Consider the following 22,567-nt stretch of genomic DNA (forward strand, 5'->3'; position numbering starts at 1 on the left):
TTTGGAAAACTCAGGCTAGCATCCAGTGCTGTGTCTCTGCCAGAGAGAGATATGAGTGCTGCGTTGCCTCTTGCCTCCTCCTCCCAGGCCAATGAATGTTGCCATCTTCTAGGCTTGGCTTGTCCTTGGCGTGTCCTGGAGTAATTTTTTTTAATTTATTATTTATTTACTTCATATATACCCCGCTTTTCTCCCTGAAGGGACCCAAGGTGGCTTACAACAGTAATTAAAACACAATTAAAAACAGGATTTAAAAACAAAATATCTGCATTCAGGTAATGACTAAAAAGTAAGCCTAGAGATTTTGAGATTGGCCTCCAGGAATTTCCAACATTGCATCCTGTTTGGAAAAAAAAATGCTCCAAGAAGAGCTTTGGTCAGAATCGGCCACCCTGTCCACCAGGCGGCAGTTGCCCCAAGGGGGCAGAGTGGTGGTGGGGTAGGTTGCTTTCTGCCTGCCTCTCACCCATTCCCTTGAGTCACCTGGGGTCTGTACAGCTTGTCCATTAAAAGCTATGAACTGGTGGGCTGGGGGATCTGTTGCTTAATGTGTTTTGTTCTGTCTTGCATTTGGGTGAAGTGTCTGTTTCCTCTGCCTCTGCAGTAGGGCTTTGGTTATAAATAGTTGCCCTCCTCCAATTTGTGATTTTATTTTTGTTTTGTATAGTTTTAGTCTTGAATTGTAAGCCACCTTCAGCATTTGCTCCAGCATAGGAAAGGAGGGATGTAAATCTTTTGAATGAATGAATGAATGAATGAATGAATGAATGAATGGAAAGCTCTGCTGGTCTGCGCAGCCCATGAATTGTGAAGCTGGAGCCCAGTTGATGAGGATTTTTAAAGAACGTTCATCTACTGGACCTCATTACAACAAAGCTATTTACAAAGCAAAATAAATCCATCCTGTGGTTCCTTCTCCAAGAGTTCACATGCTAAAGATGTGTCAGTGCTGCTGGCTCTGGCTCCTCAGTGGGAAGGAGGAAGAGGCACTTTGTGCATGCTCAGAGCACCCCTCTTTCATCATCCACTGTTGCAACCCCAGCCCCGGGCTCTAGAGAGGCAGAGACTGCTGAACTACATCTCCCATCAGGCCATCCAGCTGCTCTTATTCCCTGCCCCGAAGTTTTGCAGGGAAGCTGCAGTGGGAAGAGCCAGTGGGAGAGGGGTTAACCCTTCCTGCGCCGGAGAGCTGCAATTCTCCCCCACTCCCCAGCTCATCTTACAGGAGGCCTTTGCAAGGGAACTCCGAGGACTTTGGGGGCTGCAACAGAGCTGGGGGTGGTTGAGCCCTGCGTTGCCACCTCCAAGCCCCGGGGGTGGGAGTTCTACTCACCTGCTAAAGCACAGGAGCAGAGGGGGTGGGGAGCAGTTGGCAACTTGGCCTCTAAGTGCTTTCTTAGGGTGGAATTAGGGGTGCAGTCTGGGGAGGCGCCTGATTCTCCACAATGGGGGGGGGGGGGAAGAGGGAGAGAGCAAGACACCAAAAGCAAGTTGGATAAAAAGCTGGAGCAGCTATGAAACTGCGCAGTGCCCTACTTAGGCTAGAATGCAAAGCAAGCCCTTCGCGCTGCGGAACTCCCTGCCACAAGATACACTCCCAGACGGCTTGGACAGGGATGTCCAGATCTATGGCTGTGGTCGAGTCATGGGAACGTCCACAGGCGCTGAATACGAGTGGAGGGGTAGGGGGTGCTCCTGCCGGCTCTCCGCAGCGGGGAGAAAGCAGGATGCGGGTCTCGGTGGGGGTCTCGTGCGGCATGCCGCTGGCTCGGGCTCTGGAAGCATCGGATGGCAAGGAACCAGAGGCGTAGCTGGAGGGGGGCAAGGCGCCCTAAGTCTTGCAGGGAGCCTCCCCTTCGGAGCCACTCCGGGCTGGGGGAGCAAGACGGAGTGGCGTAGCTGGAGGGGGGCAGGGCGCCTCCCCGCCAGACTTAGCGGCTTGCCCCCTCCGGCTACCGCGGCAGCCTCGCTGGGAAGGAGCCCCCAGAGCAGCCGGCCCGAGGCTGCAGCCCTTCCCGCACTCGCCTGCCTCTTTAAGGCGGGGAGGCGGAGGGAGAGGAGGCTCGTCCTCCAGCAGCATCGGCGGCAGACAAAGGGCGGCCCGGGGGCGAGCCGGCTGGGCAGGGCGACCCGCAGCCCCTCCCCGCCCGCTCCCCTTCGGACGCGGAGTCGCTCCGGAGTCCACCGCTTGGCGTGCCGGCCGGCCAGCCAGCCAGGTAGCGCCCCCGCAGCAGCCCGGCCCGAGCCCGAGCGGAGCGAGCCTCCCTGCCAGCCAGCCAGCCGCCGCCGCTCCCGGGCGATGCTGCGGGGTCCGGCCCGGGGCTCCCCCTCCAGGACGCGCTCCCCGCAGAGCCATGGGGCACCCCCCGCTGGAGTTCAGCGACTGCTACCTGGACAGCCCCGACTTCCGCGAGAGGCTCAAGTGCTACGAGCAGGAGCTGGAGAGGACCAACAAGTTCATCAAGGACGTGATCAAGAATGGCAATGCCCTCATCGGCGCCATCAAGAGTAAGTGGCTGCCCGGCTGGGGCGCCTCGCCCCCCGCGCGCGCTTCCCTGGGCCTCGGTGGCCACGCTCGTTGGGCTGCTGGCTCTCATCTGGCCCTCTGCTTATTAACCGCCTCCATCCATGCGCCACTGGTGCGCCTCACCCATGCGCACCAGTGCATTTCTTGGTTACGCTCATCGGCCTGGTGGATTTCATTGACCCCCTTGCCCCTCTGTTTGTTGGCTGCCTCTGTCCATGTGCCTAACCCATGTGCACACATTCTCATGTGCTATTATAATTGCGCTTATCCGGTTGGTAGATCTCATTTGGCCCTCTTGCCCCTCTGTTTATCGGCTGTCTCCAGCCATGCTCCACTGGTGTGCCAAATCCCTGTGCACACATTTTCATGTGCTGTTATAATTATACTTACTGGGCTGGTGGATCTCATTTGGCCCTCTTGCCCCTCTGTTTATCCACCAACTCCAATCCTGGCATTGTGCGGCTTGGTGCCTAGAGAGCTGATCCCTCCATTTGCATTTAAAAGTGATGATTCAGTGGGTTGTTGCACTGTGTGTGTTACTTGGTAGACTTCACCTATACAACAAGGGCGGTGTTTGGTATCCATGCAGCCTTGGTGTCTTCCGTTTGCCTAAGCTGCAGAGCGGTGAACCAGAAAGCAGGGCAGCCAACTGACCTGGAAAAACCTTCCTGGTGTATGCTTGTGTCTGCCAACCAGCAGTGTGTTCTGCAGATGTCAGCAGGTGACACTCTTGCCACCCTGCATCCTAGAAATAAACATGGCCTCTTAATTGATGCCTTTGGAGCAAACTGGTGTTGAAGGCACAGGGGCAGCAGCCAGTAAAAATGTTGGCAACCCTACCCAAATGGACCTGGTTCAGATTTTGCTGCCATAAATGCACTAGGTGGTCTCCAGCAAGCTAGCAAACTCTTGATCTTTCCCCTTTGCAATGGGTGAGCTGTCTTCCAGGGCTACTGTAAGGATTACTGAGATCGTGGATGAATGGACACTTGGAAGCCTCTCTTACAGTTCAAAGTATTGCTATTCCCATTATCAGTATGTATGCTGACCTTCTTCCTGGTGCATGCACACGCACACCTTTCACTGAGCACTGTATGGAGAGGCCTTATCCCTGCAGCACCCTGATCAGCACTCCCTGGGGAACAGGCTCTGATCAGGAATGCTCCCTTGCAGAGAGCCATCGGCACATGGCTTTGCAGGAACCGTGTGACTGCAGTCTGATGCAGTTCTGTGAAATAGCAGCTGATTTCTGGAAAGGTTTGGGAGGGAGGGAGGGACTCTGAGGGGAGTTCCTTGTTCGGTGTGGTCAGGGTCACAGAAGAATCACTCTTCCATGGTGGCTGTTTTCCTACTGTTTGTGTTCTGAAGCATCCTGGTGAGTGTAAGGATTTTCCTCAAACAAGCTTACAGGAATCCAAGCAGTAGCTTAGCTAGAGGGGGTGCAAAGCACTAAGTTTCGAAGGGAGTCTCAGGCACCATGCAAGTGACCCCTTCCTCCTCCCCTTCAGAGCCATTCTGGGCCCCTAGAGCTAAAGGGAGGCATATACCTGGCTCGAAAGAGGAGAGGGAGGGGCTTTTTGTACACCCTGGGGATCCTCCCTGCAAAACTTAGTGCTTTGCACCCCTCCAAGGTACTGGATCCAAGTTGTCTGTGGGTGGATGAATGTGTGGATGCTTTTAAAAAAATTAAACAGTCCTTTACTGAGACCCTTGCAGTAGTTTACGAAAAAATGAAAGGATGCTGTAAAACTGGGATTAACTCCTTTTAAAACCCACCCACTCAGTGAACTGCAAGAGCCACACCTGAGAATCTCAGATGCTGATCAGCAATAACTGACCTGAGTGTTTGCTCTCTCTTAGCAGGCCACTGTAGGGAACAGGTTCAACAAGGAGGGGCCATGACTGAGAAGGCTGTGCTCTTCCTAGCTCCAGTTGTTGGGGGACATTGACACATGTTTGGAAGTAGGGCAGGTGCAGACTTCAGACTTACAGGCAGGCCTGACCTTAATTGCTGCAGAGCCAGGCTTACAGCTAAGGTTTATAGAAAATTAGATATAAATACAATTCATGATAGATTTTCTCTCTCTATGCCAGAATGGAAAGTAATCAAAAGTGCACTTTAAAAGTGCATGTGAGCTAATGGACCAAATGGATCTATGCGTATTTTTTATATATAACATTGCATACAAGACTGGGGTAGGTTACCCTAGTGTGGGGCCTCCTTAGGTGCAGGGCCCAGTTGGTCTAAAGCTGGCCCTGCTTGCAGGTCTGCTTTCTTTGTTACTTCATACCCAGAACCTGCCAACCTGAGCCATGTGCAAAATAGTGCTTGGGGTGTAGAAAGTATGAATTGGACACAGGGGTGATTTCCATGTTTTTAAGTGAAAAACACCTGAGTTGCCACAGGTCAGAGATTCTAACACCAAACTGCAAACTTTATAGTATAATGACCTGGTCCAAGCCCATGGATTAATGCTTCTGTTTTGTAGCCAAGGAAAACTGAAGTGGAGAGATAAGTGCTTAGCACAAGGCCAGCCAGGACAAAAACTTGATTTTTACTTAAACTTGTATGGATCAGCAAATTCTACTGGCACTCCAGCTGTTGAATGCTGAGGCTCAGTGGTGTGCAAGTTGCCCATGTGTCTGGCTGCAGCCCCTTTTTAATTTTTTGCTGCTGTTGTTGAACAACTGAGAAACTGTATTACTTAGTTGTGTTCTTTCCTCTCATCTGGAAACTGTTCTTGCAGGTAGGCCAAAGGGGAGGAGAAGGGAGCTTTTCCTGTTAGTCTCCACTACTTGTGCTGATGGCCAGATGACCCACCGGTGAGATGCAGGTCATACCCAATTTGAATTAAGTGGATGGGAGCAAATTAGCAGGAGGGATGCTATGCTTCCCCCTGCATTTTGGCTCCCCTCGACCCGTGTTCTGCTTGGGTCACTGCTGCATGTTCATCTGTTGAGTGACCCTCAAGGACAAAGTGGCCTCAGGGTTTCCCCTTTTGGAAATTCCCTGGCCAAAGGGAATCCCCACGCTGGATGATGCCTGCATCTGGAGAGTCCTGTTGTGGTCAGGAAGCTGACACAATGACTTCCTGAGGTTCTCCTGTCAAGCAGGCTCTCCCTGGTTCAGGTTTGGGTCAGCCAAGGCTGAAGTAAAACTAATCCCCCCCCCCCGCCCCAAATGCCAGTGAATCCCATCCTGGTGCATTTTTCAGGGATTAACAAGTCAGCAGTGCACTGCTCTTCATTTCGGAGAGAAAACTAAACTGGAGCAGAAATGCAGCTGTGAGTGTAGTTCTGTTGACCGGGCGAAGGAGCAAGTGGCTGGACATGCAGGAGTCTTCTTGTGTTTTTTGCACTGAGGTCTGTCTTGCCACTGAAGCATAAGCAAGGCAGTCGTGATACCCAGCAGTCAGCCTTGTGGGGGGGGGGTGTTTCATGGGGCCTAGTTCTTGGGGGCTTAAGGCTGCCGTTCTGTGCACCCCTGTTGAGAAATAAAGGCCGTTGAAGACAGTAGAACTTGCTTCTGAGGAAATGCGTTGAATCGAACTGCTGGGGCAATGCCCCATCCGGTCTTTCTGTATCTTTGGGGGCAAAGCACTAAGTTCTGTGGGGAGGCTCTCTGCAGTGTGCTGGCAGTCCTCCCCCTCCCCTTTGGAACCTTTGGACCCAGGCCTGTGTCTCCATTTTGCTCCCACTGCCTGGAGTGGCTCTGAAGGAGAGAGGGCAGGGCCTCTTGTGAGGTTCCCTGCAAAGCTTAGTGCTTTGCAGTCCCTCTAGCTTTGCAACCGGTTACTGTACAACCAGGGAAATGCATGTCCGTATGTCGTCTTCCACTTGCCTGTAAAGTTCAGTGGTTATAAAAGCATTTCAGAAATTGGTTTGGCGGGGAAGCTGTTTGCAGAATTGTAAAAACTGCACGTGGATTTTGGCTGTAACCGTGGGTGGCCACCAATGTGTCTCTCAGTGACTCCAGAGACATGATCTGAATCCTTTTTTTGTGTGTGTGAATAGCTGTGGTGCGAGAGGCCCAATTTAGATGGAGTTATCCATAGGAAAGGGGTGGGTGGGAATCCCACCCCACTGCAGTCATTGTCTGATGTGCGCCCTCCTCATTTGTTGTTTACGCACACACAATGGACGTGCAAGGGCATGCATCATTTAAGTACAGTTGTGTCTCTTAAGGCTGAAACATGCAGAAGGCCAGATGCCGTTGGGCCCATGTACTGTAATGAGGACTCATCTGTTTCAAATAAGCAGGTGAGTTAATAACAGGACTGTGAGAGTGGGGAGTGAAGGCTGCATCAGCAGATGTCTGTGCTACAGAATTAACTGTTCGCCTGCCATGGCTTCCTGCAAGGAACTTTAGGAGATGCAACCCCAATGGCTCACCTCCCCTTGTCTGATCCAAAGGCTGCAGTTCCCCAGAGGACCTTGGGAGGAAGATGTGGAGTCTGGCTGCTCTTTTTCTCTGGTCTGTGCTGACCTTTTTAGAAGATTTGTAGCTGTTTGCATGTTCAAGTCCAATAAAATTTGGCAATATATAAGCCATGTTCTCTTGGCTTTAAGATGTTGCTATAAATCAACTTTAAGCCGCGGTGACAGCCTTTCTAGGTGGCCTGTGAGTTTCAATAAATAAGTCCTGAGCCACTTGGAATGTAGCACCTTGAGCCAAGCCCTTGAAATGTGCCCTGTGTGCCTTTTAGAAAGGTGCCCAATTCCTGCCGCCTGGAAGCCACAGTGTGCGCTGATGGGAAGGTCTGCAGTTCTTCCTCTGTTGGGGACAGATGGAGCTTGGGTGGGGATGTAGCCTTAAGGGGACAAACGGCAGGAAGGGACACAGGTTAAGCAGCTACTCCGCTCAGCAGTTCCCCAATCCTAATTTCAGCTTTCGACAGCTGTCTTTCATGTCAACAAACAGTGAGGAGGGACAGTTGTGGAGCTGTGTATCTCTGTGTTGTATGGTCTTTAGCCAGGGGTCTTAAATCTCTCTGACCTGAGCATTGAGTGCATCTGGTGTGTGTACATGCGCATGTGTTTTGGAAAGATGCATGCAAGCAGCACCAAACCTTGCACACTCAACAGATCTGTGTGCAACGTGCAGTTATTTATCCAGGGTTGCCAATCCTGGATGCCTTGAAATTCTACAGTGCCTTTTGCATGTGGTTCCTTTTTCTTGTAAATATGATAGGAAAATAGTTCTCTTTGTAATAAAATGTAATTTTAAAAAGGAAAGGATTTGCACAGTGTGGTGCTTCGAGGCGTCCAGCTGTGATTAAGAGATAAGTTCAGCATTTCTTGTTCATCTGTTTCTTGCCTTGGTGTGACAGAAGGGACGGCCCTCCAGTTCCCCTATCAGCTCCTGGAAGCATAAATAGACAAGCATGAGGATGTTCCCTCCTTCGTTCTGTGACTTTTGGAGACATGCAAGCGCTGTCTCAACAGCTCGTCTGCATTAGTCAAGAGATGCAGATCGAACTGCACATGCTCCGATGAGCCAAAGTCTGATGTCTCATTTATTAATCTCCCAGCACATCAAAGTCATGCAACTTTCCAGGGTGTTCAGGTAGTAAGCTGCCTAGAAAGCTTAGAAAAAATTAAAAATGGTAGCATGTGAAATAAAAACTCTTGATCAAAACCTGGTGATGGAATGCCACTGAAGAAAGGACAAGTCAGGCTGTCCTTGGGTGGGAGTTATTAAAACCTCAGTATGACCAGAAGAAAAGCTTTTGCCCACTTTCTCCCTTCCAGACAGGACCCAGATGTTGGTGGAATGCAAAGGAGATGCTCTGCAGAAGATCCCCCTGAGCTGCAGGCTCCTGTGAGAGGAGGTGGTCCATTGGGTATCTGACTCCCTCATCCTCGAGGGTTTTTGTTTGGCTGGTCAAAGACATTGAGAGACGGCTAGTGTGATGTAGTAGCGGTTAGGGTGTTGGGCTAGGACCTGACAGGCAGGCCTTCACTTGACTGGGTGCAGGTCTCTGGGTGATCTTGGGCCACTATTTGACTTCTCATTTGGGAGCTGGAGAGCCTTCTTGGAGAGAATGCGCTTGCCCTCCTTGCCCTGTTCAGTTTGAATCACAGTCACTGAAATGGTATAATTGTGGCAGTGGCCTGGTTTAAACGGCTCACTCTGGAATAACAGTGAGCAGAAGCTGAGCCCATTCTAAGTGTTAAGAGCACTTTGCCGACATGAGCTCAGCCATCTTCAGGTAGGGTAGAATTATCGTCTCTGTATTGCAGGCGGAGACTCAGAGGACGGTCTGTTGCCTGTGAGTTTGCCTTGCAATTTGAACTGGGTGTCTCTCAAACTTGAAAGATACTTAAATATTTACTTTTCAGCTTGACTTCATGGTGCCTGTCTTGGAAAAAAAATTAAGACGCATTTCCTTTTCCCTCCTTGCTCTCTGTTCCTGCTTCTCCCATTTTCCTCTTGGGCTTGTCAGTCTGTGAAAGACCTTCTCCTTGCTTGACAGCTCTATAAGGAAGCGAAGTTGCTGATTTAAGACTCCTGTGCTGCTGGCTTAGGGAAGGCCTTGGTAAAATGCAGCATGTTTGTATGTCAAGGGGCAAGCAGCGTGCTGTGCATGCTTTGACTTGGGTGTGAGGGGTTATGGCTAGAAGGGAGAGGACTCCTAAGCAGTGCTTTTGAAGGACTGCAGGATCACTCCAAATGGGACTGCCCTGGAGCCAGCCTGGAGACAAACGCTTGGGCACCAAAACAGGGCATATGCCCACATCTTTATGCCCTCCTGTGTGGGTTTCCTCCTGTGCTGGAGAGCAACTGTAGGTCTGGCAGAATCTATTAGGCTCCTTACTCTGCCTCCTACTCCCAGTTTTAAGAGTGCAATCCTATATTCCTTTGCCCTGGGAGTAAGCAAGTAATGAACCCAAATGCAATCCTATATACACTTGCTTACTCCCAGAGTATAACCATTTGCTCCTGCATGTTAACACAGAAGGGGTTGAGCTGACCTCCTAGGGAAGAGATTCCAAAGCCTGGGTGCCACAGCCGAGAAAGCCCTGTTCCAAGGACTTACTGGGGTCTGTTCAGATGGTATGTGGAACAGATCCTCCTTCGGGGGGTCTCAATGGACAAGTGAATCACATGGGAGAAGGTGGTCCCTGATTGGCATGACATGCTAGTTTTATTTTTTAATAACCAGGTTGTGCCTTTCAGTGGAGAGCAGGTCCACATGCAGTTTTCCTTGCCTGCAGTCCCAAGCAGTACAGTCTAAGTTTGCTGGGATGTAGAGAACAAACCCTTCAGGGATTTGAAGAGCCCTGCTCGTGTTATGCCACTGATTGTACATGTTTGAAGGGGCTCCTGGGGGAGCAGAGCTGGAGGCTGGTGGAAAAGTGCAGAACAACAACATCCTGCGTGGGTTGTGTTGATTTTGGATTCCATCCAGTGTGTGTTGCTGCCTTGTGGCATGATCTCCTCTGGGTGCACCTGGTGCAACTGTTTTCATCCTGGGTTAGTCACTTGGAGCCTTTGGGTTAGACAGAATTCCTGACCATTTTCTGCGGAGCGGTTGGAATGCTTGTGAAGCACTGTAGCTACTCGTCTTTGAGTCGGAAGGCATTGCAGTGGTGGTCAGGCTAGCTTTAAAAACTTGATGTGGGGGATGAGTCTGCCAGGGGGAGTGTCCTCTGGCACACTTCTACCTACAGTATCCATGGCATGAAGGATATAGATTCTTCCCTGCAAGTATTGACCTCCACTGGGAAGTCTGACTTGGTGTGTACAAAGGGGGTCTTAGTGCAGAGCCAGCCAATGTGTGTGAATGAAGGTGTTGGTGGAAACTCTGCCAGGAAAGCTCAGAGAAGCCCTCTGTTTCCTTGAAAGGCACTGGAATAATTTCTTTCAACCCCTTTGGATTCCCAATAAGCACAAATCTAAATGGGCATCTCTTATTCTGTGGGCTGGGGGTACAAAAAGCACTGGTTTGTTCCTGGTTAATTATTGGGCAGCTCTTTAAAGTGATCAGGCATTTCTCTCTTCCCCCCCCCCCCCACCTTCCTTGTCTGCTTCTGCATTTTTCAGCTGACTGGGGCTAGTGGCTGGGCTGGGCTGGGCTGCAGTTCAGAAGAGGGCACAGAAGCTTTGATTGATTTGGTGACTGGAAGAGCCTCTTACTCCCAGAAGACAACTGCTGCTCTGGAAAACAACCTCATGAGATGCTGCACACTCTGTTCTGTTGGCCTACTGGGCCATGCCTCGCCAGAGCCTGACTGCTCCAATCCAAGGAACCTGTGAGGGCATGGTGGCCCTTGTTGAGTGACTTTTGCACTTGACAGCATTGTGAGATGATGGAAGGAGGCAGCGGTACATATTCTGTTCCCTATCTGTATTGGGGAAGTGCATTGGGTGTGAGCCACTTCCTTCCTGAGTAGTGGGAAGCTCCTGGGGCGTCCTCTGGACAGGGCTGTTTCGGTAGAAGGGTGAGGAATTGCACTCAAGGCTTGGTCCAGTTGGCTCAAGGCTGGCCCTGGTTCATAGTGTACCACTTGTTTTGCTTCAATGTGATAGTTGTATTCCTAAGAAACTTTGTGTTACCAAAAATTGTGTTACAACAAATTTCAATGGCAAAAAGGGGATTAAGGAGTTTCAGACTTGTAATAATGAATTTTTTTTTTCTGACTAGCAGGATCCCCAAACAGAGTAGAGCTTAGATTCTTTAAACCCAGTAGCATAAACAATATTACACGAGCTTTTGTTTCTTCCAAAGCCTTTGATGACCCCTGGCTTTTGTTCACAAGTAAAGTGTAAAGCTCCTTTTTCACACTGATGCATCTGTACTGATATTGTGGGATGTTTTGGAAAGGAGAACTGGTGTTTGATAGTTGAACTCTAAGCATCTTGGCTGAGAAATGTCTCTGTTAACAAGTAGATTTCATAACATACTCTTCCCTGTACAACTATAGAAGGAATTGATTCAGAACTTTTGCAAGTAGCTTCCTTGGTGATGGCTGTGTTTCCTCATTCTCTGTAAGACATGAGTTTCCCAGCACTGGAATGCAGCACAGTTAGGTGGTTGGAAGCGTGTTCTTTCAGACTTTTGGGCTTTCTGTGTGTGATGACGAATGAGGCACATGTGAACAGGCAGTCTCTCTATCTTGCGTGTTTTATGAAGCTTTTGGGCTCTTCCATCATGTCTGTGCTGTACAGATTTGGGGTTAGGGATACACTGTTGTTGTTGTTGTTCTGTTGATGTGAACATTGGGGCTGATCCATTGCTCCATGTGCTGTTTTTGTTACAAAGCAATAGGGTGTTTGCTTGCAACTGCCCACCATTCCATTCATAAGACTTTTGAGGGAGGGGTATTCTTGTTGACCTGGAGGCGATAACCTGAACTGTAGGGTCTGCGAAGACACACTGGCTGCATGCTCTGTTATGTGCAGAGTAGAGACAGTATGGGAGAAAGCTTCTCTCTCTCCTAATACCAGAACTTGGGATCACCCAGCAAAATAGACATAGATAAAAAGGACTTCTTCCCAGAATGTAAAACTAATGTGTGGAATTTGCTCCCCAAAGATGTGCTGGTGTCTACTGGTGCTTTCAGAAAACGGGTTAGATAAGTTAGAGGAGGAGGAAGAGAAGGTCTGTCCAGGAGGTGTAGTGGTTCTTGTTCAGAGGCAGTTCGTCATTGAGTGCCCCTCCCTAGAGAGTGATGGGAGAGGGCTGCTGCCTTCATTCCCCACCTGTGGAATTCCCAGGATTGTTTGTTTGGTCACTGTGGGAATTGGGGTGCAGAATTTGGGTCAATCTCTAGCCTCATCTATCAGGGCTGTTCTTCTGTTTTGTTCAATGGTTCATTGTTCTGAGTATATTTGCCACAGGGCATGGCTACTGTGACCCCTGAGTGTGCCCCTTCCTTGTCTCCTATAAGGGTCTCCTGAGCATGTTCTTGTCATGTACCAATTTCTTCCCTTTGTAAACCACTTTTTAAATGTACACAGTGCTTTGAAATATTTTGCAGTGTGATCCTGTACACATTTCAATAGGGCTTACTCTCTTGTAAGTGTGTGTATTTTATTTTTATGTGATATGCTGTCATTGGTGGATATTGTTGGCAACCTTCAGTCTTGAAAGACTCTGGTATCACGTTCTGAATGGTGGTTCTGGAACAGCATCTAGTGTGGCTGAAAAGGCCAATTCGGGAGTGACAATCCCTTCCACACTGGGAGCAAGTGCAGTCTGTCCCTGGTCTGTCTCCCTGGCTATGGGCCTTCCTTCTTTGCCTCAGACTGTTGGCCAAGTGTCTTTTCAAACTAGGAAAGGCCATGCTGCACAGCCTGCCTCCAAGCAGGCTGCTCAGAGGCCAGGGTTTCCCACCTGTTGAGGTCCACTCCTACAGATCCCTCTTGCAGATGTCCTTGTATCGCAGCTGTGGTCTACCTGTAGGGCGCTTTCCTTGCACAAGTTCTCCATAGAGGAGATCCTTTGGGATCCGGCCATCATCCATTCTCACGACATGACCGAGCCAACGCAGGCGTCTCTGTTTCAGCAGTGCATACATGCTAGGGATTCCAGCTCGTTCCAGGACTGTGTTATTTGGAACTTTGTCCTGCCAGGTGATGCCGAGAATGCGTCGGAGGCAGCACGTGTGGAAAGCGTTGGAATACAAGTTGGTGGATATGGTATGTTACATAGAGTAAAAAGGTAGATCTCTGCCCCGAGGCACTTGCGGTTTAGATATTGACACAAGGGAGATAGCAGAGGGAATGAGGGGGATGGAGGTGGGGGGGGGGCGGAAACTATGCAGTTGCTTCAAATATATTGTCTTCAACATTTTTGGAAAGAACAGAAATGGGACTACAAGCTTAATAGTGTTTGGGCCTCACAGAGGGCCTGTGAAGTAGGTTGCTTATTTCCATCTTACTCATGAGAAGCTTAGATCGGTCCAGAGCCACTTAGGGGAATCTACAGCAATGCTGAGATTTGAATCCAGGCCTCAAAGATCTGAAGAGGACTGGATGCTTGGTTTTGTGGTGGTGGTTTTAAGAAAAAAAAAAATGCAATAAAGCAGAGGTCCTCAAAGCACTGAGTGCCGTATCCAGTGCAAAGTGTTTGCTTGTTTGGCACCTGGAAGTTCCATTTGTAGTGTTGTCATTAATCTTTCAAGGAGCTCTGCAGTAAGCCCTGGTAATGCTGAACATATTTGAAATAACCAGAGGACATCTGCGGAAGCCACTCTTGGTATCCCATTTGTGAGAAATGCGGGTGTGTTTCTCTCGCCCTCCTCTCCCTGTCAGGTTCTTGCATCGTGGCAGGTCCTGTTTGTTAGGAAGGTGCCACCTGGCATTGTGCTGGCAAACCTCCAGGGCCGGCTCAGCAGGCAGGCGAGTTGCTCTTTGAGGCTGTTAGAGAAAATCCAAGCCTTCCAGGTTGTTGCAGATCAAAAACAGATGTGTGCTTTCAACTGCAGCAGGAAGAGAACGCGCAAGACTCGGATCATAGTAGGGAAAGAGACCGGGAGATGATTCTGCCATGTAGGATAGGCTGAATGCAGTTGGCATAATGACCATAAGTGTCAAATAGGAATGACAGTGGCCTACTTTGTAGGTGAACTCAAAGTGGTCTGTGAGTGGCACATCCTCCTCCTGCTTGGACAACATTTGGGCTGACCTAAGTGCTCAAAATGACCTCATGATAGAATCCTCCTGGGACTGTTTCCCTTCAGGATACGAGTTGGCTACGGCTTGTCTGAATGTTCCCATCTCTGAGAGCCAGGAGGTTGTAGCGGCTTGAGAGTTGTCCTTAGACCTGGAAGAGGGAGGTTCAAATCCCTGCTTAGCCATGAAGCTTCCTGGGTGACCTGGAGTGGGTCATTCTCTCTCAGCCTCACCTGCTTCACAGGGTTGTTGAGAGGGAAAAAGGAGGAGAGGATCTATGGATGCAACCCTGAGCTCCTTGGAGAAAGAGCAGTATACAAATGGGAAAAATAAATGTCTTTTAAAAAAAACAAACTGCCTTTCCTGATGTGTGAAAAAATTAGTGTGTTAGGGAAGGTTTCAGGGTCTCCTGGATGTGAGGATCACAGTTTTCTACAAGTTGTTAGAAATGGAACTGCCTCCGTGGCAGAGAGCTGAGTTTTAAGAGCACAACTGTTGCAGGAAGGAGGGGACTTGAAGCCTGCTGGAGATCACTGTTGAGATGCTAATAGACCCTTTCTGAAAGAAGACCAGTTGCCTGTCTCTTGCTGCTCAAGCCCTCTCTCTGACTTTGGTGTTCTTGTTTCATAGATGTCCGGGGAACAGATTCCAAAAGTGGCAATGGGCTTCCCTCCCCTGCTTCTTTCTCCCCCCTCCCCCCCCAACCTCTGGTAAAATGAAATGTGTGATGTGGAGGAATACGCATTTCAAAGAAGGGATGGATTGAAGGATGACCTGGTTGTACTGGCTCTTTTGGCCCCAACATTTGTCTATAAATGCATCTGCTGGAAGGGGAAATTAAGCCTGCTGTTCCTTGAGCCAGTTCCATGATGTTGCTTCAGAGTGTTCCAGAAAGAGTTCTCCGAGCCAGTGGGATGTCCTGCCATTTGCCTGAACGGAGGCTGTGCCAGGCGGGACGGGGATTGGATGCTGTGTCGTCCAGTGCCGCAACCTGGTTTAGAGGACCTTGTGTCCCTTTGGAAGCTGCATTGCAGCCTTACGATGCCAAGAGGCTCCCCGCCCAGGTCTGATGGATTACAGCTGTGCCTGCCTTGGGAGGGGGCATCCCTGCGAGCGTCCAGGGCATATGGTGCATTCTGGGAAACGGCGAGGTTATGGCTCTTCTGGGAGTAGGATAGCTTCCCCCCCCTTTGCATTCATTTGGCAGCTTGGTTGTGAACACGGAAAAGAAGAGGCTGGTGGAGCAAACTCCGGGAGCCTCCCTGCCAGAGAACAAGGTGCAGCTGCTTAGGACTTACTCAGCAGAGCTCTGCAGAGGGGCGAAGCAGGCCTGCAGTTGTGCAAGTCTGAAAATATGACTTTTCTTCCTGCAAGGGAAAAAAAAAACAGCCAAAACAAACAAAGGACACAGCTGAGTCTCCTTGGCCAGCTTATAAGCTGCTTGTAAGGTTTGTCCGCTTGGCTTGTATGAGTCATCTGGCTGCCTGCCTGGGCTGTCAAGGGGGGAAGTTCTGGAGTCGCCTCCCTTTCTTAGCTCCAAGGAGAAGTGGTCACTAGCTGGCAGGCAGGAAGGAAGGAGCAAGAATCCTGCAGGACCCTCCTGGCGCCCAGTCTGGCCATTTCTTCACTTGATTGTACTGGTCTTGCAAATTGGAGCTGTTGGTTTAATTTTCCCCTTTAGGTATTCTGTTTGTGATATGCTAACTGGGGGGGGGGTACCCCCCAACTTTCAGATGTCAGGGTCACATCAGTCTTGCTCTTATGTTGGGCCAGAGCAAGTCAATTGCAGAAAATAAAAATGATTATTGATATTTATATGCCACTCTTAAACAAAAAGTTCACAAAGTAGCTTACATGGCAAAATAAATGTATGTGACTCTAAGAAATAAAAACTGGAATTTCTTACCTGAAAATTCCTGTTCTGGGTATAGGAAAGGGGGGCATCTGTTTTCTGGAGATGTCCCTCCCACTAGTAGAAGGCAGACCCAGTTAGGAATGCCCCCCTTCTGCCAGGAAATGTTGGCAGCTGTGGGACTGCTTGCTGTCTCTTACTATCTGTTTACGTTGGTGGGGTTGAACAAAATCTGGGCCAGGGTTTGGGGACCCCGAGCTAACTCATGAACACGAAGCCTGACCTTAAAATATTGACAGTGGGGCCCAATCCTGTGGTTCAGGTTTGTACATTAGCTTGACCTCTACACCCATTTTCAAGAGACAAGGCTGCAAAAATAGACTGGCGCTTGAAAGTCATTGAATGTCTAATGGAATTGTGTTGCTGGTTGATGATGGGGATATTTCTCAGGAAAGCTTTTCTGCTGGAGCGGGGCTCAGAGTAGACTGGGCCAAAATGTACAAGACGTTCTCTCTCCATTCCAAGACCCGGCTTCTCTGAGACAGTCTTTCTTGTACTATAAAGTTCTCTCTAGCATGAGACGGGTTCTCTCTAGCATGCTTGTGCAAGGCAGAGCATGAGTGGTGTAGCAAAGTGCACCCCTGCTGTGCTCCTGAAGCCCTAGCCTCCTACCCTCCCATGATCAGTGTTTGTGAACACGAGACCTACCCTGTGATTGCCCCCACCCTCGAATGGGGGAAACCCTCCTATTCCCTTCTTCAGCATTTGACGCTGCACACAAGCATTGATTGTGGGTGGGAGGCCAAGACTTGGAACCACATTGGTGGCAAGACTTACCAGTACACTCACTCACCCCCATCCCCATGAAAGCTTCTGTCTGCCTGGATTGCATGGCAGGTCCAACTCATGAAACCTTCCACGTGATGATGATATCAGTGCCTTTGTCTCTTTGCTGTGGTGTGGAATGCACAGTAGGAAGGCTTACTGTCAACTTCCTAATTGCTCCAGGATCGGTTGAACTTAGTCTGTGCACTAAGAAGGGTGTGAGCAGAGGCTTAAGTGTATCTGGTTGTCTTGGTTTCTTTCGTTCCGAGTGTGTTGTGTCTCCCACAAAGTCTTGCTGGAGTTCATAACACCTCTTCGTTTTGCGTGAAGCTGCCATCAAACGCCCTTCTGCCTTTGTGCCATCGCATTCGCAGTGCGGAGGATCTGCTCCCACTCTCTCCAGGCTTCTAAATGTCATAGAGTGGGACTGAGCAACACAGCACGGGTGTGCCTGTGAGGGAGATGCGCAGGTGTCTTGTAACGGCATTCACCTCCCAGGCGCACTGCATTTGTGTGCCGCTGTGCGTTGCCACATTTTCTTTGGAAAAGAGCAGAAAGAGGACCTTGGGGTGCAGTATTTTGCCTCTGAGATGGGGAAACCCTGTTCAGATCTTGCTGAGCTCTGGGTTTTGCCGGGTAGCCTTGCAGGTCATTCATCCCGAGCCAAACTAACTGTGAAGCCTGCCTGAAGGCCTTGGATGAAGAGCCTCAGAAATTCCTGGGCTCAGGCAGCAGTGACAGTGTTCAGCCAGGCCAAGCACTGCCTGCCCCCGGCCACCTAGGGGTCCGTGGCAGCTGGCAAGCACAGTGGGGCTAGTGGTGAAGCATGTGACTTCTGTGAGGGTTGCTTCTCATTTGCTGTTGGACTTCTTTAGAGGCTCTGTAATGACAGGAGGGCTTGGCAGGAGCCATTTTCTGGAGGGGCACTGACAAATGAGTGTGTGTGTGCAGGGTGCGCTACTTTCCCTTCCTGAGTGTTCAGGGAAGATAAGGAGGTGGTTATGGGCTGCTCTTCTTTTGGCTTCCTGGCAGTGCTGAGGAGCAGCAACCAAGCTGTTGGGGTGGGGTGTGCATACATGTGCAGACAATAATGTGCATGCACACTGGAGCCCCAAAATCTTGGCAGGCCTTGCTAAAACGATCCATGAGCTGCTGGAGATCGGTAAAGCAGCTACCACGTTTTCCAGACTCACAAAGAGAGTCTGGTCCAACAAGAAGCTGACGAAACATACCAAGACCCAGGTCTACAGAGCTTGCGTCCTGAGTACACTTCTGTACTGCAGCGAGTCATGGACTCTCCGCTCACAACAGGAGAGGAAACTGAGCGCTTTCCACTTGGGCTGCCTCCGATGCATCCTCGGCATCACCTGGCAGGACAAAGTTCCAAACACAGTCCTGGAATGTGCTGGAATCCCTAGCATGTATGCACTGCTGGAACAGAGACGCCTGCGTTGGCTCGGTCATGTCGTGAGAATGGATGATGGCCGGATCCCAAAGGATCTCCTCTATGGAGAACTCGTGCAAGGAAAGCGCCCTACAGGTAGACCACAGCTGCGATACAAGGACATCTGCAAGAGGGATCTGAAGGCCTTAGAGGCAGGCTATGCAGCATGGCCTTTCCCAGTTTGAAGAGACACTTGGCCAACAGGCTGAGGCTAAGAGGCAAAGAAGGAAGGCCCACAGCCAGGGAGACAGACCAGGGACAGACTGCACTTGCTCCTGGTATGGAAGGGATTGTCACTCCCAAATTGGCCTCTTCAGCCACACTAGATGCTGTGCCAGAACCACCTTTCAGAGCGCGATACCAGAGTCTTTCGAGACTGAAGGTTGCCTACTACTACACTGGAGCCCCACAGGGGCTCCAGGACTGGACTTTGCCTGAGAGTGCCCCAGTAGCAGAGTCCCACTGCTGTTCTTGGGACTCTCCTCCTAAGATGCTGCTGGCAGTGCCAAAGCCTTTGTGGGCTGCTTCTCCTGGCCTTGGGTGGTCCAGTTTGGCTCTTTGTGGCCAGAAACTCTGGGCCTGGCTCCAGTGGTTAATGCTCTGAAGAGAGTGGCATGCTGTGGCTGGGAATTGCCTGCCGCTGACACCCTCTCACCGGAAAACCCTTGATCCCAGATATGTATGGTGGGCTGCAGCTGTTGAATGGGAAGCCCGCTCAGCTTCTCCCAATCATGTAAGAGCCGAAAATAGGTTTTAGGGCTTGGGCTCGCAGCTCTCAGGATCATCCTGGCTCAAATTAAGCTCTGCATATTTCTTTGCAGAAGAACTTTGCGGCAGCCATCAATAAAATGTTGTGAAGCAAAGCAGCGAGACCAGGAATGTCCTCAAAGTATTCCAGCATTGCCATCAAGACAGATGTTGGTCAGCTCAGGGGCACCTCAGCAGCAGAAATGGCTCCACATTGACCCCGCTGCTCCTTTTTCCAGACTTGTGAGATTCTGCCAAATGGAATCCTTTTATGCAACTGTTACCCTGCATGTGCCCGATCTCATCTGATCTCGGAAGCTAAGCAGGGTCAGGCCTGGTCAGTACTTGGATGGGAGACCGCCTGGGAATGCCAGGTGCCGTAGGCTTATACCATAGTCTTTCGAGACTGAAGGTTGCCAACTATCTCCCGATCTTGTCTGATCTCAGAAGCTAAGCAGGGACAGGCCTGGTTAGTACTTGGATGGGAGACCGCCTGGGAATACCGGCTGCTGTAGGCTTATACCATGATCTCGGAAGCTAAGCAGGGTCAGGCCTGGTCAGTACTTGGATGGGAGACCGCCTGGGAATACCGGGTGCTGTAGGCTTTCGAGACTGAAGGTTGCCAACCATTTTAAGATGAGGAGAAAAAGGAAAAAAGTGGAGGGGGGTGGGGGGTTGGAACCTGTGTTTGCAGGCATGTGGCCATACTGGGAGTTTCCATGAACTATGCCTCAGTTCTAAAGAGAGCTTTGGTGCAAGCCTCATCTGCCGCCTGAATAACTGTCTCCATTCTCTTGCATGCTGCAGTTCTGGAGTTTCACCCAAGACCCTACAATGACTTTATGGTTTCAGCTTGAATGGGTAATCTGCTGGTGAAACATATTCTCCTGTGCAAATCTCCAGTTCCTGCACGTAGAAAAGTTGGATCCGCAAACACGATCAGCGACATGACAGCTCCTTGCTCTCGAAAAAATGAGAGGCTGTTTTCCTGGTCTCCGGAGGCTCTCTAAGCTATGCAGTCTAAGCAGCACTCCTGGAAGTGTTTAAGTATGGTACTGTTGCTTTACTCTGGTGAGCTAGATCAAGAATTTGGCCTAGTTTTTCCCTTCAAGAGCAAATGAGAACAAATTTGCTTGATCTTCCCCTTGATATTTGTAAGTAGTTATCATGTTGCCTCTTAAACATCAGTTCTCCGAACTGAACATCTCTTCTCCTTCAGCCTGTCTTCAGAGGTCATGGTCTTCAGCAGTCCCCCATAATTACCCTCCTCTGGACCTGATCTCTTGAACTGCGGTGCCCAGAATGGGATATAATTTAGCCAGGTGGGGTCTGCCTAAAACAGAACACAGCAGTCTCATTGCTTCTTGTGACCTGGAGCCTATATTTAGGATGAATCAGCCTAGAATTACGTTCTTTGCTGCCTGGTTGCACTTCTGACTCATGTTCAGGTTGTCATCTATTAAAACACCCAGAACTTCTTCATGTGAACTACTGCCCAGGCCAGTGATTTTCTTCCCCCCCCCCCCAATGTTTTTCATTTCATAGCACACTGTGGTCTTTGCCTTTTGTGATGTCACTTCCAGCTGGCTCTTCTGGGTTTAGCAGCTCTGTTTCTAGGGCATCTGCCTGTAGTAATGACTTGTCTGTATCTGCTGGTGGTGGAAGAGGGACAAATAATTTATTAACACAAACAGTTGCCCTAGAAACAAAGCCATCAAACCCAGATTTGTTTTTCAATTGCTGTGTTCCAAACTTCCATGGCTTACATGCGGACCTTTCGCAGCACACCAGTGTGCCACAGCACACAGGTTGATATTTGCTGGCTCAGGCAAATGTTTTCAATGTTATATTTGTACTTCTGATATTTGTTCTTACCTGATGCAGAACTTTTATGTTTATCTCTGTTATTGTGATTCACAATCAAACCAAAAAGAAACTCGCAAAGAGATTTACAGAGCATAAAGAAAGGTTGCTTGTCCTCAAAGGGTTCTCAATCTAATACAAAGCAGAAGAAACAAACCAGTGAACAGCCAGTGGAAGAGAAGACACTGTTAAAAGTTCATTTTGTTTTCCTTTGCCTGGGTCTCCATCCTGTTCCTTACCTCTAGGGCAGAAACCTCTAGCTAATCCTCCTGTTCCTCTTCTAGGGTATGGTTGGTTGGGCACTGGACTAGCCAAGTATTTTTAAAGCATTAACTATGAGAACAGCAAAAACCCCAACAACAGTGTAAACCTCAACGGATTTGTCAGAGTTGTTGAGTTACTAGTTGTTGTGAAACAATGAAAATAACAAAAAAAAAAATGGAATGAATTACTATGAATTTTAACAGTATTAAGTAAGGGCTGTATAGAAGTGTGGGTGACTCATTGAGTGATTCTTCCTTTGGGCTTTTATCCAGGAACACCAGGGTCAGCCTACAGTTACAGAATTAAAAATGGGGGGAAAAAAATGAAGTTCAGAACAAAACTAAAGCAAAGTAACAGCAACTCTTAAAAACAAAAGTCCTTTTCAAAGGCATCAGTGCCAAGTAGAAACAGACCAGTTATTCTAGCAGTGTCAGCATGGAACATTTGACTGCTGTCAGTTGGCAATATGTGACCAGTGTGGTGTGCCCAGCTGCGTTTTATAGGCTAACATGCGTTGGTGCATAAGGATTTGCAGGTGAGAACTTTGCCCCCGAACTTTGCATGCCCCGAACGAGCCAGTGGTCGGCGTCTTGTGTCTCGAAGGAATTCCTGCCAATTAGGTCTGTGACAAAAGTGGGTGGGTGTCTCTCATCTTTAATGGAGCTTGAATCTTTTCTTCATTGCTGTGTGTTGCAATCATCAGTCGAGCAGTGGAATATGTTGAGCATGAGAGAGGCGGTTTTCTATCCCACGTGAGCTTGGAGGGAGGAAAAATGGATCTTTTGTTGGTGGTTTCAACTCTCTGCATTTCACAAGGAGCTGCTTTGTGGAAGGGACAGTTTCCCAGATGATGCCATCGCTGGGAGGTTTTCCGACTTTCACCCCTCGCCTCTGGCTTCCATCGACATGGACTGCAGTTGGCTGTTGCATGCGTGGCAGCTGTTCCTCTGTCAATGAGGCCTTGCCTCGGAGTATATCGGCCATGTCAAGCTGTTACGGCACTGGCATCTGGGCCACTACAGACTGACTTCTTTGGCCAAGCTGCATTTCCACAGCCCTTGTGAAATACCTTGGTTGCGTGGAACTGCAGGGGATCAGATGTTTGTGGGAAACAGAACCCTGTGCATCAGTGTGTGGTGCTTGTCAGTGGGGAGCAGGTTTATCTAGTGCTGTAGAGACCATTGCTTAATTTACTGGGTAGGGACGTGTAACATTCCTTGGATGTTGGAGCAGAATTGCCAAAGTTGCCTGCTGAAATTTGCTGGCAGCCTGGAGATATTCTGAAAACGGCAGTGGGCAGAGCATGAGATATGCGGGTTCTGTTGTATGTGAGTGTCTGAATTTACTTCCTTTGAAAGAGAAGCCTCCAAATTCACCTTGCATGTTGCTTTAAGCAAAATGTGGTGTCTGTTTCCACAGCTGATC

At 49.5% G+C, this 22,567-nt stretch overlaps 2 protein-coding genes and 1 pseudogene across 2 annotated transcripts in view; 2 read left to right on the plus strand and 1 right to left on the minus strand.

The window, feature by feature from the left end:
• Positions 1-1,831: 1,831 nt before the first annotated feature.
• Positions 1,832-2,356, minus strand: LOC136663221 (cuticle collagen 14-like). Its single transcript, XM_066640206.1, has one exon. The coding sequence runs from the start codon at positions 2,354-2,356 to the stop codon at positions 1,832-1,834; it is 525 nt and encodes a 174-aa protein (XP_066496303.1).
• The window catches only part of OPHN1 (oligophrenin 1), an 85,332-nt gene continuing 64,871 nt past the window's right edge, over positions 2,107-22,567 (plus strand). Inside the window, exon 1 of the mRNA XM_066640044.1 lies at positions 2,107-2,508. Coding sequence (XP_066496141.1) covers positions 2,355-2,508 — 154 coding nt within the window. The 5' untranslated portion in view covers positions 2,107-2,354. The remainder of the gene's footprint in view (positions 2,509-22,567) is intronic.
• Positions 19,283-19,401, plus strand: LOC136663494 (5S ribosomal RNA; annotated as a pseudogene).

Source organism: Tiliqua scincoides, chromosome 12 (assembly GCF_035046505.1).
Source record: "Tiliqua scincoides isolate rTilSci1 chromosome 12, rTilSci1.hap2, whole genome shotgun sequence".
In the NCBI taxonomy this organism is placed as follows: Eukaryota; Metazoa; Chordata; class Lepidosauria; order Squamata; family Scincidae; genus Tiliqua; species Tiliqua scincoides.